The sequence below is a fragment of the Castor canadensis genome, chromosome 9, assembly GCF_047511655.1.
Source record: "Castor canadensis chromosome 9, mCasCan1.hap1v2, whole genome shotgun sequence".
NCBI lineage: Eukaryota > Metazoa > Chordata > Mammalia > Rodentia > Castoridae > Castor > Castor canadensis.
This window is the reverse complement of record NC_133394.1, coordinates 45,101,216-45,118,256: the sequence shown is the minus strand read 5'-3', so window position 1 is coordinate 45,118,256 and position 17,041 is coordinate 45,101,216. Positions and strand designations below refer to the sequence as shown.

The 17,041-nt window shown below is 40.4% G+C and overlaps 1 protein-coding gene across 11 annotated transcripts in view; it reads right to left on the bottom strand.

Annotated features, from left to right (window-relative positions):
* The window catches only part of Alpk1 (alpha kinase 1), a 123,886-nt gene that overhangs the window by 13,695 nt on the left and 93,150 nt on the right, over positions 1 to 17,041 (bottom strand). For all 11 annotated transcript variants that reach the window (XM_074041548.1, XM_074041550.1, XM_074041549.1 and 8 more), the window contains 5 exons: positions 11,667 to 11,865; positions 4,820 to 4,879; positions 2,685 to 2,771; positions 1,787 to 1,863; positions 831 to 926 (listed from right to left, as the gene is read on the bottom strand). In XM_074041548.1, the coding sequence (XP_073897649.1) occupies positions 831 to 926; positions 1,787 to 1,863; positions 2,685 to 2,771; positions 4,820 to 4,879; positions 11,667 to 11,865 (519 nt within the window). The remainder of the gene's footprint in view (positions 1 to 830; positions 927 to 1,786; positions 1,864 to 2,684; positions 2,772 to 4,819; positions 4,880 to 11,666; positions 11,866 to 17,041) is intronic.

Sequence of the window (17,041 nt, the reverse complement as noted above, 5' to 3'; positions counted from 1 at the left end):
GCATGACCCTTTTCTTGTTTTGGTCTGACAGAAAAAGTACCATCTTACCAAGACTCATATTATTAGCAGTAAGTTGTATGTGTTCTCCTGTTACACTAATTAATATGAAGTATGGCTACTATTGTCATTTTGGGTATTTAATAAAATGACAATATAGATAATAATAGCAAAAATCTTAATTTCAGTGCTGCTTGGAGAGAAGTGTTCCAGGGCTATCAGATACCCAGGTTCTGCTTCCAATTCTTTCTTTTACTGGTTTTTAAACTGTTGAGATCCCTTGGTTGGACCTCAGTTTATTCTTCTCTAAAATGGGAATGATACATTTTGTTCTACTTATCGCACAGGTTTTCTGAGGATATGCACACATTTCTTGAGTTGTAAGGTGATACATAAACATTAGCAATAATTATTAAGGATAAGATCCTGGAATAGGACTGACGGACTGATTTCAATAGATAGTGATGGATTTTTAAATCTTCACCCTTTTATCATCAAGATGGCCCAAGTTTGGATACTGAATTTTGTGATAATTTGAAAGGAAATAAATAGGACTCAAAATCACTTTGATTATATTCATTCATTCATTCACCAGAACTTTTTGGAGTGTCCCTGTGTGTGTCTGATCTGTGCTAGCTGGTTGGACAGCAAAGCTAAATAGGACAGTGTGGGATCTACCCCAGGTCTGATCACATTAATCTGAGAGGGGAGACTGTGTGTTCTCCATCCCCTACTCTCCTGGAAAGAGGTTGACTACCCAACATCAAGATTAATGTTGACAGTTGTCTAGGTGATGCCACACTGAACCATATTTTTTGACAAATGATAATTACCAAGTTAATCTGTGGATTGCTTTTAAACTTTTCATAATCTTTCTTGCTCATGGAAACAAAGATGTCTGCCAGTATACCCAGTGATGTGGAAATGCCCTGTAAGGAAAACACAAGTCAAACTGGAATTCAGGGTTGATTACTGCTCTTATCTCATGGCCTAAACTCAATGATTAACCCTATATATGAGCCATTTGTCTATTATTTTAGTTATTATTATTATTATAACCATGACATTGGATATGCTTTTTGAACTGGTTATCACTGGGCTTAGAAGATAGTCACATCTTGAGATACAAGGACCAATGGGAAGCATTGATATTTCTTAGCTGGGTTTCAGCTGGATTATCAGCACTCACTTGTCTACAGTGCTAGGCCTGAATAATTGGTCCAAGAAAGAGACTGCTCATCTCATTCTCTAAAAGGATTGTTGTTAAAGGATTGTAGTCAGCAACACTGCTGACACAACTCTTGAAAGTAGAATAAGCAATCTGAGGCTTCAGATAATGAGGAGAATGTTCCCACCAAATTACAGAGAAGGAAAATGTCAGGTAGGAAAGTCAAGGTGGTGATTCAATTTCTTAAGAGAGTTGCATAAACAATGAACTCAACTCAAGAAAAAATGATTTTACATATAAGAACTTGACCATCTCAACTTTGCTATGAAATTAAGAATTAGGTTCCATATATGATAAGGTAGATAGATAAGCAGACCAGAAGAGATAAGTAAGTAAACAGTTATGAGTGACTACAGAGATATTAAATACATGCCAAGAGTCTTAACTGTGAGAAAGAATGGAGCAGAAGTAACAGAAGGAAGTTACTAAATTCTTCTGGTCCTATGCTCAGAATAAATAAGAATAGGACAGATGAAATTGATAAATAACAAACTTAATTGTGCCATAGGAAATAATTATCCAAAGACAAATAATGGGAAAAAAAATCACTGGACATACAACCTTTTTATCTGGCTGAGGAAGTGTCAAATATCCTACGATCGAGGCCCATATTAACTCTGCTGCTTCATACCACATGCCTAAAAACAAACAGAAAAACCAAAAACTAAGAGGGCTGGAGAGAAACTGATAGCCTCTGTGCTTTTGTGTAAGAAAATCCTTTGAAAATTAATATAGAAAGAAGCATCATTGAACCCTGGTAGGAAAACTCAGGGCTAGATTAGATTGACACAGCAGTTTGTTTTCCCAGTCAGTTTAATACAGATAGTTTTCCTATTTCACTGGGAAACAGTAACAATTATTTTATATTCCATATGTGATATACTATATCACATATAGCTATTTTCATTATTTACAAGAATAATTATCATCTTCTAAAAATTTTTCAAGCCCTTTAGTTTTCACTTTAAAGTATAATTAGGTTTCATAAATTTTGATTGAAAAATTCATGATTACCCCAAGGAATGAACAAGGAAGGTGTTTTGGTGGATTTAGAATCAGGGGTCCCTATGTCCTACAAGGTCCTGCCGAGCTGAGTCATGGGTTAGGAAAAATACTGAAAACTCTATAGTTCACAGTCACAATACACAACTTCTCTAACAAAACTCAAGAGAAGAAAAGTATTTTATTAATATTCATGTAACACTTCCATGATTTATTTTTTTAAATGGAGTCTCCCTATGCTGCTCAGCCTGGTCTTCAACTCTTGGGCTCAAGCAATCCTCCTGCCCTAGCCTTGGCTCAGTTCCTGGTGTCCTAAATGTCATTCTCTCTTCAATGATGAAACTAAGGGAAGTAGGGATCAATGACTTTAGCCAGATGCAATAAGAAAATTCCACAGTAAAAGTGTTGGAGCTAGTCGTGAGGGAGCCTTGAGCAGAGAGGAGACTGATATCAGTACCTAGCTTTTGCAGAATTTGCCCTCTGATCTGTATGCAGACTGACTGCACCAGGATCTTATCACTTTCCTCCCTGTACAGCCAGGTACCTAAAACAAAAGAAAGAAAAAAAATGCCCAGAATTATTAAGGAAATACCCTGGTAAAATAAACCTATTTTCATAGACCCTTTTGTGAATACACATGGTTTGAGAGACTGTCTTATCTCTATATTTAGAATAAGATCCAAGCTGCAAGGCTCCACAGGAATTGCTTCTGTTCTGTCACCAACTCTCCTGTTTGTAACTGCACTCTGTTCCTGCTGGCTTCATTTGCATTCCCTACAATGACAGTGGTCTCTTTCTTGGTGACATCTGCGCTGACTTATTCTTCTTTCCTCTGGCTTCTTAAGAGGTCAATTTCTTCTCCTGCTTCAGGTCTTGGCTTCAGTGCTCAAAGGCCTCCTGGATTCATTTACCCACAGACTTGTGTCTGCCTCACAGAGGTCAGTGTCATTCCCAGCTGCCCAAAATTGGTTTGTGCATTGAAACTAATGACTCCACACAAACACCGAGAGCACGAGAGGATTCATTGCTCTCACGCTGAGATACTCTAGAGAGAGCAGGGCTGGCGCTTAAGCTGGTCCTTTGACTTGAGTGGTGGAGGTGACCAGTGGGTTTGGTTTTTATTGATTATGATGAAGGGACGGGGTAAAGGTTCTGATAAGTTGGGCTGGAGTGTGTGGATGAGTAGGTTGGATTTTGTTTTGTTGTTGTCATTCTTTTTGCTTTTAAGTCAACCTGTCCAGTGTGGGGCAAGGGAAAGGGGAAGGTTAGGGCTTGTCAGTGGTCAAAAATAGCCAGACTGTATAGCACACTCTATTATTCTCTGTCACATTGTTACTATTTTCTTTCTAGCTCTTAATCTCCTTCTGCCTCTCCTTTTCCCTCTCTCTGTGTATACGTTGGATGTAGAAGACAGCAAGTGTGCATATTGTAAGTTAGTGACAATGGCCAAAATGAGTTTGCATTCCAAGTTGTATCCCTTCTAGAAATACACATAAGTTTCAAGACTATTGCACTACAAAGTCCACTGAAAACTGTGCTCAACTTATTGGAAAACTTGTTGACTTAAATACCCAGAAATTCCAACAAGATATCTGAAGGCTTAAATGATTTGTTACACAACTATTAGGATTGCTTCTTTTCATAGATGATTGGATATTGAAAGGAAACTCATTTCAAAATAACTTTCTATACAGCACACTAAACTTCATTTTCCAAACCACAGGCATGCTCTTCTGAACTTAGAGGCTTTAATTCCCAGTCACAATTTTTTTTTATTAGCAAATATCAACGGTACAAAATAACAGGTTTCATTATAACATTGTAATGTTTTCATAGTTTCATATATATGTATATATACATGTTATATATTCACATATACACATGTGTATGTATGTTATACATATACGTATATGTTACACATATGTACATATATAAAAAATGTAATGTATTTTGGTCATCTTCACCTCTTCCCATTACCTTCTCTTGTCCTCTCTCCCCATTTCTGCTGGTCCCCTTTCTCTCCCCAAATGGTTCCCTATCTATTTTTATATCTTTTTCTAAAAAAAATCTGGTGGTAAGAACACCTGCCTAGCAAGCATGAGGCCCTGAGTTTAAGTCCCAGGGCCACCAAAAAAATCTGGATTCTGCATTTGAGAGGGAGAATGCTGCATTTGTCTTCCTGAGTTCCAGTCACAATTTGTTTAAAGGTTGCTATCGAGCCCTTTCTGGGACCCAGAAACTATTTGTCCTAACAGCTACTGTGCAGTAGAGAACAGCCTCTATAATGAAGCAGGAGGTACTAAAAGCCTGATTCTTGTTTTGCTTTTGAAATGAAAGAACAGAAACACAATCACTTCATTCATCAGCATAGAGGTAGTTCCAGGTAGTTCTGGGAACATCTAGTGTAGAGGAAGAACGAGGGCATGGAGCAGGCATTAAGTTAGAGCTGTGGAGGGGCTGAGGGTCAGAGTCATTGTGAAGATGTGAAGATCACTGGGACTGGGGGAGTGGCTCAAGTGGTAAGGTGCCTGCCTAGCAAGTGCAAGGCCCTGAGTTTGAACTCCAGTACTACCAAAAAACAAAAGTGCTCACCTGTTGCTCCATTGTTGCTTATTAGACTGCTCAGGATATATTCTGCTTTTAAAAGTTTCCCTGGAAAGAAGCAAGAAAATGCCACACACTTAGTCCCAAACATTTTCTTTTTCTCCCTTCCTTCCTCCCTCCTTTCTTCTCTCTCCATTCATTTATTTATTTATATTTATTTTTTGGTGTTTTTAGATAGAGTCTCACTAGGTAATCCAGGTTGACCCTGGAACTCACAATCCTCCTGCCTGTGCCTCCTGAGTGCTGGAATTATACGTGTGTCTCACTATGCCCGGCTGAACATATACCTTAAAAAGCACAAATACTTCATGCTCTAAGATTCATGCATTTAACAGGGGTCATAACCTTTCTTGGAAATATTCCAGTTTAAAGTTTAAAGTTGGTAACTAATATATATATAATACTGAGAAAGATGAAGTTTTCAGGAGCTGGCAGGATGGGAAGGTACAGAGTATCTGAAATGAAAGATTCATACACACATGTTATCCACACGGAGCACAGCCTGAGTCACAGAGGCAAACCTTTGTGAAAGGCTGTCTCCTCTCTGTGAAAGGTGGACCTCAATTGGTAGAGTAGAGCTACCCACGAACAGGAGTATTTACAGAATTATCACAAAGGGATTTGCAGCCAGGGAGTGGGGAGTTTTAGGGTTTTGAAAAGACTTTCTACCTGTTTTGGTTACCTCCACATATGAGGGATTTGTCTAAGGACAGCAGTTCTCCACAGGCTGAGGACCCAGTCACTTGGCCTTTTCCAGGTTCCCCAAAGCCCTATGTAATCTGCGGTCTCTGTGGTATGTCTCCTCCTGTTCTTTCTGCTCTGTCATTCCCTCTCCTTCAGTTACAGTGGCCTCCTATGGTCCCCACAACCTGCCAGGTTTGTCCTCACGTCAGGGTTTTTGTACTTATAAATACTTTGGCCTGAACTGCCATCATCCCAAGTAGCTCCAAAGCTCTCTTTCCTTCTTCAGGTCTTTGCTTAAATGGCACTGTCTCCTAAGGCCTTCACTGACCACATTATTTCAAATTGCACACATAGACGTATACTCTGGCTGTGTAGATTGTCTTTCCAAAGAATATTTTCCACCCACACTTTCTTTTGCAACGTGACCTTACTATTCTGCCATTAAGAAGTGAAGTCCAGAGTTTATTTCCCCTCTCCTTCAACATGAACTGGCCTCATGACCTGTTTTAACCAATAGCATGTGGCAGAAGTGTCACTGTATACCTTATCTTGTCTGGGCACTAAGAGGTCTGTCTTTCTAGTTTAATTTCCTCCTTAGGAAAATATACCTCTGTGTGTGTGTGTGTGTGTGTGTGTGTGTGTGTGTGTGTGTGTGTATGTGTGTGTGTGTGTGAGACAGAGAGAGAGAGAGAGAGAGAGAGAAAAATAGAGAGATGTCTTTGAGTGTCTTTGAGAGTAATAACCACTGTTAATTATTGTCTGAAAATGTCTATTTTGTCCTTACTTTTGAATCACGGCTGTGATGAGTGTAAAATGCTAGGTTAAGAATGAGTTCCTTTCAAATGTATTGGTAGTGTTTTTACAAAGCAAATAGCATGTTGATATTCTTTGTGAATTCTGAACAATTTAATAAAGAGAAGAAACAGTTAAAAAAAATGAGTTCCTCTCAATGTTGTATAGATTATATTGCTTTTTTCTAGACAGTTATGACTGATAAAACGCTTTCTGTCAGCCTAAATATAGTTCATATGTTAATAATCTATTCTCTTTGCTTCCTTTAGAATTTTAGTATTGTTTGATTTTCTGTAGTTTTACCACACTGTGTCTAGGTGTGGATTAAAAATTTTGTGTGTGTGTGTAAGTTAGACATATTTCCTCAATGTAAAGACATATTTTCCCCAGTTTTGAATCTAATCAGTTTTCCCAGAAGTTCTATTATACTTATGTGCATTTTCTTTTTAAAAATGTTATCACATTATTTTATTATTATTATTATTATTATTGTACTGGGGGAACATTGTGACATTTACAAAAGTTATTACAGTATATCATATTTGATTCACTCCTTCCATCATTCTCCTTTATCCCCCTCCCCACTCCTGGAATAGTTTCAACAGGTCTCATTGTTCCATTTTCATACATGAGTACAGAATATGTTCACCACATTCAACTTCCTACACCCTTCCCTTATGTCCTTCCTGCTCCAACTGGTATGAACCCCCAGACAGGACTTGTTTTACTTTCTTGTCCTCTGTTTTTGAAGAAAAGGGAATTTTTGTTTGTATAAGATAGCTATACAGGGAGTTTCACTATGATATTTCCATGCACACATGTATTATAACTGGAATTGGTTCATACCTTCGGTTTCTACTAGTCTCCTTCTTACGGTAATTTCAACAGTGGGTTTTCCTTTTCATTCTCTTTGGGCTTTTTCAATTCTCTTTCATATTTTTATATGTTTAAATCATTCTGCTTCATTGTCACATTTTCTTTTCTTTCCTTCCTTCTTCCCTCCCTCCCTCCTTCTTGCTTCATTTCTTTTGCAGTACTGGGGATTGAACCCAGGACCTTGTGCATACCAAGTAAGTGCTCTACCACTGAGTTGCATCTCTAACCTTCCTCAGTGTTTTCTTTATGTGCAGTTTTAGGTTCCATAGGTTTTTGTCCTGCTGTTAAACCTGTTCCAGGAATACATTTCAGGTAGGTCAGGGTTGGAACACCTGAGAAACTGGCCCTAGGAAACTTACCGTGATCTTAAGGTCATTGCCTTATTTATAAGATAAACTATACTGGAACCAGGTATTTAGGTTAGCAAAGGTCCCCTTGCTACTCCAGTGAGGTCCACAGACCTCATCTTTGAGTGTCATCTTCTAGTGGGTCAGAAACACAGAATCTCAGGCCCTGCCCCCAGCCTACTGGATCAGAACCTACATTTTAATCAGATCTCCAGGGGCTTTGCAGGCACACAGAAGGTAAGGAAGCACTGCTCTGGAGCACGGTTAGTGGAACCTTTTTGTGACTGACTTGAAATGAGATTTATTGAAAAACTGAGTGTGAGCATTTAGAAATCGGCATAAGCATTACCAAAATAATTTTACAACATCTGAAGCTAGTAATAAATGCTTCAGACTTGAATTTTTGTATCTTTATTTTTTATTTCATTTTTCTAATGAGTTATTTTCTTGTATTCACACCAGTGGCTCAGTTTCTTTGGCAAGTGAGTATCCTTCTCAGCACTTGAAATGCCAAAACCTCATTCCACCCACTAGGAAGACTGCTGTTTTTTTTGGCTCTTTCTAGCCATAGTTCTGTGGCTAAATTCTTGTGTCCTGTGTCTGCAAGAAAATGAGTATTCTCTGCTTGTTTTGTGGGCAACACCACAGCAATTACTGTAACTTTCAGACAACCACATTCGTTTGTTATCTCAATTGCTATAGTGTTTTATTTTCTGAAAGTTCTATTTAGTTCTTTTTTAAGTTAGTGAATTCAATTTCTTTTCCTGTTGTGTTCTATTCTTCTAAAGATACTATTTTTGGGGTGAAGGGTACAGAAGCACTGGGATTTGAACTCTGGGCCTTGCACTTGCTAAGCAGGTGCTCTACCACTTGAGTCACTCTGCCAATTTGTAAACATACTATTTTTAAAACCATATGAGTCAGGTTATTTTCATTCCTTTCCACTTTTTTCTTCTTTGTTGTATATGACCTTGATCTTCCATATATTTCATTTCCTTGTATTACTTACAAATTTTAATATAAACCAAGAATAGTTTCCTGTGGGATTACTGTGCCTGGAGTGTGAACATTTCCAGAGCATAGTTTTGTCCTTGATTTTTTTCCTGGGCCCCAGAAATTTCAGTATTGAATTTTTTTTCTTAATTACTTGATGAGGGACTCTCCCTTGTTGTTAAGGAAAATTCTGACTGCACACTCAGATTTGGCACAGACAAGGATTTTTATTTGTTTTGGGAAGGACGTTTACTTGTTGTATGTTTTGTCTCTGTCTCAGAGCTGGGGCAGAAAACAAGCTTTGCAACCTTTTCCAGAGGGCTGGTGGAAAACTTTGGGCCCCTTTCACAGCCTGTGCAAACCCTTAAGAATTCCAGCTTTATGACAATATTTCATTTCTCTTGTGAGCCTGTAATCTGCAGAGGGATTAACATGCCCAAGGGTAAACCCTTCTGGCTGTAAATGTTGTGAGCAGTAGTATGATCTGCTGCCTTTGAACACCTTCTATGTTACAAGTACCTCAAAATATTCTTTCAATTCACCTTATGTATGTGTTTGTACTGGGTTAAGATTCTCGTGTTGATAGAATAGGAAGTCTGAGCCTTTATCTGTCACTCTGGTTTGAAAGGTTTGGGTCCTAGTTTCAACCAAGAGTAAGATGGGCAGGCCAAGGAGTCGCTCTTGCCTCTGGCCTCCTATTATGTTGATATGTTGGCACTTTGGAGAGTGTTTGGATGGATACCAGGAAGAGCTGGATCAAAGGTGTCACAGACTATGCTGTCCTCGCCTTTCCCCTTATTGCTCCTACTTACTCCTTATAATGCAATATAAGCCCTCTCATTTTCCACTCCAGGGTTGCCAAAGGCTGGAATTGAGTAGCCCCCTCACTGATCTTTTTCCTTAACCCTCACACCCCCTAATCCTTACACACACATTTAAAAAAAAAATTATTTCTGTGGGTTTTTTTGTTTTTGATGGGTTGGAATTTGAACTCAGGGCTTCGTGCTTGAAAAGCAGACACTCTACCACTAGAGCCACACCTCCAGTACATTTTACTCTGATTATTTTGGAGATAGAGTCTTGCAAACTATTTGCTTGGCCTAGCCTCAAAGAATCCTCCTTATCTCAGTCTCCCAAGTAGCTAGGATTACAGGCATGAGCCACCCGCAGCCAGCTCACATCCATTTTAAATCTCTCTTTCTCTCTCTCTCTCTCTTTCTCTGTCCCTCTCTCTCTCTCTTATATCTGTCTCTATGTCTCTCTTTTTCCAGTGTAGTGGGAGGCTCCAGATACATTTTAGAGCAGCAGTTTACACATGGAAGACTTAACTCTGGGGCTGTGCCTTCTTGTGGCACCTTTGCTAACATCTTTGAGGAAATGACAACCTCGAATGCTGAGAAATAGGACCTTTATCTGTGACAAATAATCATGTGAGTAGAGAAGCACAGCATTCCGGATGATATTGAGGTTTGCTCAATATCAACGTTTTCAGGATGAAAATGTTCTACCACCCTTGCTGGAGACATGAGAGAAATAGCAAAACAAAAGAAAACTGAAGTGGGACGCCAGTGGCTCTGTCTTTCAGAAGGCAGAGACCAAGAGCATCATGGTTTCAGGCCAGTCCAGGGAAATACTTTGTGAGATCCTATCTGAAAAATCCCAACACAATTAAAGGGCTGGCAGAGTGGCTCAAGTGTTAGAGTGTGTGCCTAGCAAGCATGAGGCCCTGAGTTCAAACCCACTACCACAGGGGAAATAAAAAGAAAGAAAGAAAAGAAAACTTAACAGATTAGCTCGGCTGTGTAAAAGTAAAGCCATCAACATAACAGCTTACATTTGACCTTGACTTTCATGCTACATCATAGCTACTCTGGATATTGCAAAATATGTGATGTAACTGTTCAAGTTCTTGATGAGAACCAATATTACAACCATGTCTCTGCCTCAGCCCTCTTCCTTATGTCCCTCCCACAGATGCTCCGCCCATGTCATTGCCATCTGACACCACCAAAAAGGAATACTAGTTGCTAGGTTTCCCTCATGCCCTAAATGTTACAGGTGCTATCAGGAATATTTGAAAGAAGACTTTTTTCCCCTAACTTCAATTATGTCCCTGTAATTATTTTAGAAGTCAATAATATGGTGTGAGCACAATTTATGAGCAGGTGGGAGAACCTGAAAGTAGGTGAACTTGAGCTTTGAGAAGGTGACCTCCACAAGCCATTTCTCCCACATCCTTTCATCTCTGTCCCTTCTGCATTCAGCCATTGTCCCACTTAGTATAGTTAATACAGTTCCTTTTCAAAAGAAGTGAAGTGCTCAAAGAGTACTACCATCTTCCCTTCTTCTTAAATCTCTTACAGATAAGAGTTATTGAAAACTATAGCAATAGCTAAAACCAAGCAAGAAAAGAGCCAGTCCTGTTTCTGGGAGGGGCAAGTCGCCTTCTGTGTTCACACATTTGTCTTTCACTGTTGGAAATGAGAGCAGCCAGGAGGCTGCACATTTCTACATGGAATGGTTATCGGTAATTTAAGTAATTCCAGGATTCTGTGGGGGTGGGCTTTGCTGTTACACATCACAGGCCCCCTCTTCCCTCCAGCCCCCTCCACTCTACATCTTAAGTTGGACTGTCAGCCTCATTTTTCATCTCATTCAAAGTGACAGGGGAGAAAAAAGATACTTTCAGACCTAATCAGGTACTGTACTGGTGTTGTGAATGATTTTTTTAAAAACCCTCAAATTGCTTCAGTGGGTTTGGAAGCTCCATTGTTAGCTTAGTCAAGTGGCCCTACAGAAAGAGGACAGGAGAGCTAAGAGAAAATACTAGAATTCTAATCTGCTTTTTAAAAGCTCTTGGTCAGAAGTACAGCAATTCAGATACCCCTGTTTGAAAGCAGCAGGACGGATTTGTTAGAAGACAAAAGCTCCAATTAGTATTTTCCACACCCTTTCACAATTTTCTCTACTGCCTTTGGCTCTGACACCCTTTATGCCAGGGCCTTTGTGCCGGTAGAGGCGGGTGCAAGGGCCGGCGCGGGCTGGAGGCGCGGGCCGAGGTGGCACGCAGGGACCGATGCCCGCGGGCATCCCAGGTCAAGGTCAAGGTCAAGGCCCCCAGCCACCCACAGGACTGGGCATACCTGAGTTGACCGAGATGCGGGCCTGGCGAATGACCACTTGCGGGGCGATTGGCGTCGCCGGCTGCAGCTTGTGGAGGCCTTTGGCGACCTGCAGGAGTTTTCCCGAGGCGTCGAGCCCGTAGAGGAATCGGTCCATCAGGAAGACCATGGCCGCCGCCGCCGCGCAGTCCCGAGCCGCGATGGAGGCGCGCAAGGCCGCCTGCGGGACAGCACAGCACAGTGAAGCAGAGAGGGCACCGGCACCCAGCTCGGTTTTCTCTCGGAACTTTTACTTAAAACCACCACCAAGCCTGCAGCTAGGAGGAGGAGCACACTTTATTAGGTGACCAAATCCGAAGAAGAAAGAAAGGAGTTCAATTCAACGGACGGATCAAACAGTATCTCCTTCCCTCCATTTCCCCCTTAGAGTTCTTAGCAGTGCACATCTCTTGTTAACATTCAAACGGTGCAAAAGTAGCTACGGCAAAAATTAAAAATATCCCACTTATTCTGCTCCTTATTCTGTTTCTTCCTTTCCTCAGTCTCATTCCCATTTCTGCCTGATAATGGTTTCAGAAAGATTCTTCCAGAACTTGCCTTGCCTGGCCTCTCTCCTCTCTCTCTCTCTCTCATAAATGAGATCACACTAGACATTATCCTGCTACTTTTTTCCTTTCCATAATCATTACATATGGGAGAAGTTTCTACATCACTTCATAACACCCTACTTCATTCATTTATTGCATAGCTTTTTTTTTTTTTTTTTTAAAGACAGGGTCTTCTCATATAGCCCAGGCTGGCCTTGAACTTGTGATACTCCTCCCTCAGCCTCTGGAGTAGCTGGGATTACAGTGTGTGCTACCATATGCCATTTTAATTAAGAAGAAATACAGAATTTTAGATAACATTTTAAACTTGATTTGTATTTTCATGTTTAGTTGAATAAAATAAGAGAAAGAAAAACACAGGCATGACATTAAAGTGTAAGAGGAGTGAGAAGTAAAAATAAAGCAGACAAATTTCTGTGGAAAATCATAAGGGTGTTATACTAAAGACCTTTGATTTAGTGGTTATACAATTAGTAGCATACATGAGTTGATCACAGATTACTATTTTTTTCATATGCTAAACTAAATCAAGCTGAGTGTTTTCTAGGCTTGTTTGTTCACAGATGAAAGCACTGTAAGCATTTTCCTACTCTAGTGTTACCACAATAAGCACCACTTTCTTCTATGTAATCTTTAGTACTAACACTTGTCAGGCAAAACTAGCTACAGGCACAGTGCTAAATGTTACATGCATAATCCATCCCGTCCTCACAGCAATCCCAAGGCAGGTTCTATTATTAACCCCATTTACAGAAGGGAAAGCTGCGACTGGAGAGGTTAAATAATACCGCAAGCTCACATGACCTGTGACCAGGCACTGGGATGTGAGCACAGGAAGGCCAATACAGGTCTACCAAGTCCGTGTCAACTAGGCCCACTCTATCTTGGGAAGCTGGGGGAGTTGGGTATCAGTTATCTGATGCTCAGTAATATTACTAAATACCAATAACACAGTCAATGTTGAGGTTGCTGATTTAAGCATGGTTTATCTTAACCCTTGAGACTGGGGCATCTCTGAAATAGATCTGTAGATGCTAGCCAGAAAAAGGAACTTGTCCTGGGGCAGGTTCCTGCAACATTCAGCAGCAAGGCCAGGTAGAAGTTGAACATGTTCATCCAACCAGCACCAAGACCATTTTTTATGATGAAAATTTGGGGGACAAAGGCATAAATTATTTAGTGAAGGCTCCAGATAAGAGGCTATAGATAATAGGTGGGAAAATGCAAAGTGGGGCTAGCTTTGGGAGAAGAGCTGTCAGGAAGGAGAAGCAATTGTTGCTTCTGGATTGGTAAGTATACAAGTAAGGCATGGTGGCACGGGTGGAGGTGGTGGTGGTGGTGGTGGTGGTGGTGGGATTCGAATTAAGGTTTTAATGTGCATTCGAGAAGACAAAGGGGTCTTTTGTTCTTTGTGGCTAGCAACCTGTCGATTGATTAACCTCCTCTATCTCTCTTTCCTTCCTCCAGTTCTTTTAATTAAATTCAGGACATCTCAGAATTCTTCTCTCATCAAAAGTAAGAGGATGCATTCCACTGGGAAAGGATAGCCTCTACTTTTCAAAACATACCAGGATCAGCTTTTTCACAGCTTTATGTTTGCATGTTGACTGTCCCCTAGAGGCCTAGGTCTGCTTGGTTCCTAAAATGGAGCTATTGGGAGGTGGAGCTATTTAGGGGGTAGGGCCTGGTGGGAGGTCTTCAAGGCCTTGGGGGGTGTGCACTTGAGGGTATTGTGAATCCTGTTCTCTTCCTCTGGCCATGAGGTGCAACTGTGCTTCACTGCACCCTCTCTGCCCTAGCTGTCCAGGGCATGCCCACCAGAGGCCCTAAGCAGTAGGCAGATGTTGAACCAGGATCTCCAAAACTGTGATCCAAAACACAAGTTAATTACCCCAGGCATCTCATTATAGTGACGGAACCTGTCTAAAACAATTTGCATATTTCTAAGTAAACCTGGCTGAAACTTTTACATCTAGATTACTAGATTCTATCTAGGTATTTAATTATGTGATTTGATCACTGGTTTCTATTCCCCCTCCCTTTGATCTAATGAGCTATAGAATTGTATAGAACATATGTATTTATGGACATTCATCAGTCAGGGAATGCCTACCAATAACCCTTCTCTTGTCAAAGTGAGGATTTCTTATCTTGTTAAGACTTTTAAACCATCACTATGTTTACTAAGTATGGAAAATAATACTTTTCAGTTCAATTTATCTTATTCTTTCTATGATAGAGGTGCCAACTGCTAGGGGGGAAAAAGGTCTTTCCTCCTCTTGGTGTTTCCTTCCAGGAAAAGGGAACTCAATTACTGTATGGCCTCCATTCCTTTACTGTTCTATTCTCTATTCCGCTCTACTGCAGGGGTGCAATGGGGGTAGGGGGTGAGTGACTAATCTCACTGGCAAATCTAAGAAGAATAAACGGGTCATGCATGGCTTCACGTCTCCTTTTTTTTTTTTCTCTTGGGAGCAATCTGTCTAAAGGAAACAGGGATTCTTTTCTGCTCTTCTGTGCCATAGTCTTATGTAGTAAGACACCCTACCTGGGATGTTCTGCTTGGTCCAGTGATCACTGTAACCCAATGAGGAAGTCCGCACAATTCTGGAGGTCAGCAAGCAGATCTTCTGTGCCCTAATGTGCCCTAATTTGAAGGTTTGCCATCCAATTTAGCCTTTATCAGGGTTAAAGACAATACTTGATCTCTTGTCTGTCTAACTCTTGTTTTAGTTCTCAATTTGCTCATAATTCAGGAAAGGAAGAGAAGTATTATGTATTGGATCCTTCCAAAGATCTTGGCATTAATCATTGCCCCCTTTTTTTCTTATACTGTGCTGGGGATTGAACCCAGGGCCTCCCACTTGCTGGGCAAGCACTGACCCACTTGAGCCAGATTCCCAGCCCTAATCAATACCTTTCTAAGGTACAACACAACCCACTGCCCCTGTCTTCGATGCAACCATGTATTTTATTACTTAGCTTTGACATACTTCTCTCCATCCTACCACCGGTTCAAGGCAAACCTAACAGTAACTACCTGATGATATCTGCCTGATGACTCTGGGACTTGACTTGAAAAAAGTGAATCTATTAAAGAATTTGCCTGTTGTTGCAGGATGGAAAGAAGTAGAAAGTGAAGTTTGGCTAAGCCACATATGTGGGAACATGAGGGCAGATCCAAGAACTATGGCTCTGCTTCCAACTCCCTATTTTTTCCTAAGTGCATTCTTGGAGTTACATGTCTCCTTTATTATCCCATGATTATCTTCAGGATAATGTACAGCCTTTTTATGAGTTGCCTTGATTGAGCTTCTGTCTTTTCGATCAAAAAAAAAAAAAAAGCCTAACTAAAATTGAAATGCTCAAAATTTCTACCAAGTTTTGTCAAATAAATGATCAGTCTGAAAAGCAGTTTGATCATTTGACATTCATAAAGTGTAAATTCAAAGATGGGAAAGCAGATAGATGGACGCCCAGCTAAGTCTGATAAGGCCAGTTCCTCAATACTTGAGGAATACAAGCATCTCAAGGGTCAGTTTCTGTGTTCCCTTTGTGGTTTGCTCAAGGTCATTGGGAACAGCACCTAAAGAAGCATAAGACTGAACTCACTATTGAGTTTAATCATGGCTTTAGGGACCCCATAAACTTCACTGAGATGAAAAAATTCTAAGGGGAAAAAAAAAAGACAAATGGAAACAAATTCCAGTGAAAAGAATGTTCACAGTATGTATTTAAAAGAAGAGAAAGGAAAAGAAAACTTCTCAGGAGATGGAATTTCAAAGCATTTCAGTGCTTTTAAATGCTGTAGTAAAAGTGAGCACCAGGAGAAGGAATGATGATATAGTGATTGCTTGGAGATTGCTCCAGCTGGGCACTCATCCCACTGGGTTGCAAGGAAGCTGTGTGAGTCCAGTGGAGCACACTGTGAGGTCGTCTCCTTGAGGGGAGGAGATGGAGATTTGTGTGGTCAGGCCAAGGTAGAGTTCCCAGGGCAGAGTACCAGAAGGAGAAAGCTGCACAAATAAGACATTCAGAGCTCATGGAAAGAAACCACTTGAAAGGAGCAAAGGAATAGTCCTCAGGTCCCATGCAGCTGTGTTTCTGCCAGCCACAGTAGAAATCTTGTCATTCACAGGGCCAAAGTGTTCAGGAAGGTATTGCTTCAGTAGTGAGACAAAATTAGCCTTAGAGTAAAACTGCTTTTGTCTAACTCTGAAAGTTTCAAAGCAAGCTTCACAAAGGTCGAACTATTTCCTAAGCCTGAAGCCCAGAACATAGTTCAAGACTATGTATAGGAACACAGCATATCTACCATCTGGTAAGATGAAATTTACAATAGGTGGCATAGAGTCAGAAATTACCAATCATGAATCAAGACCACATTGCACAGAAACACAAATCTATAGAAAATAACCACAGAATGACAGTTATTATAACTTTAATTTCTATGAACCAGATAGATAGTAAAACTTAGGTATATAAAGCAGAGGCCTGCAAGATATAAAAAGTTATTCAAATCAAGTTTTCAGAGATTGAAAGAATAAAATTCCTGTCAGGTATGGATTGTATGCCTATAATCCCAGCCCCTCAGGAAGTGGAGGCAGGAGGAACATGAGTTGGAGGTTGATCCAGACACAGTTTGCAAGACTCTATTTCAAAATAAAATCAAAAGGCCTGGGTGGATGAGTGGGTGGTATATAGTTCAAGTGGTAGAGCACTTTCCTAGCAAATGGTAAGCCCTGGGTTCAACACCCAGTACTGTAAAATAAATTTTAAAAAGAAAAT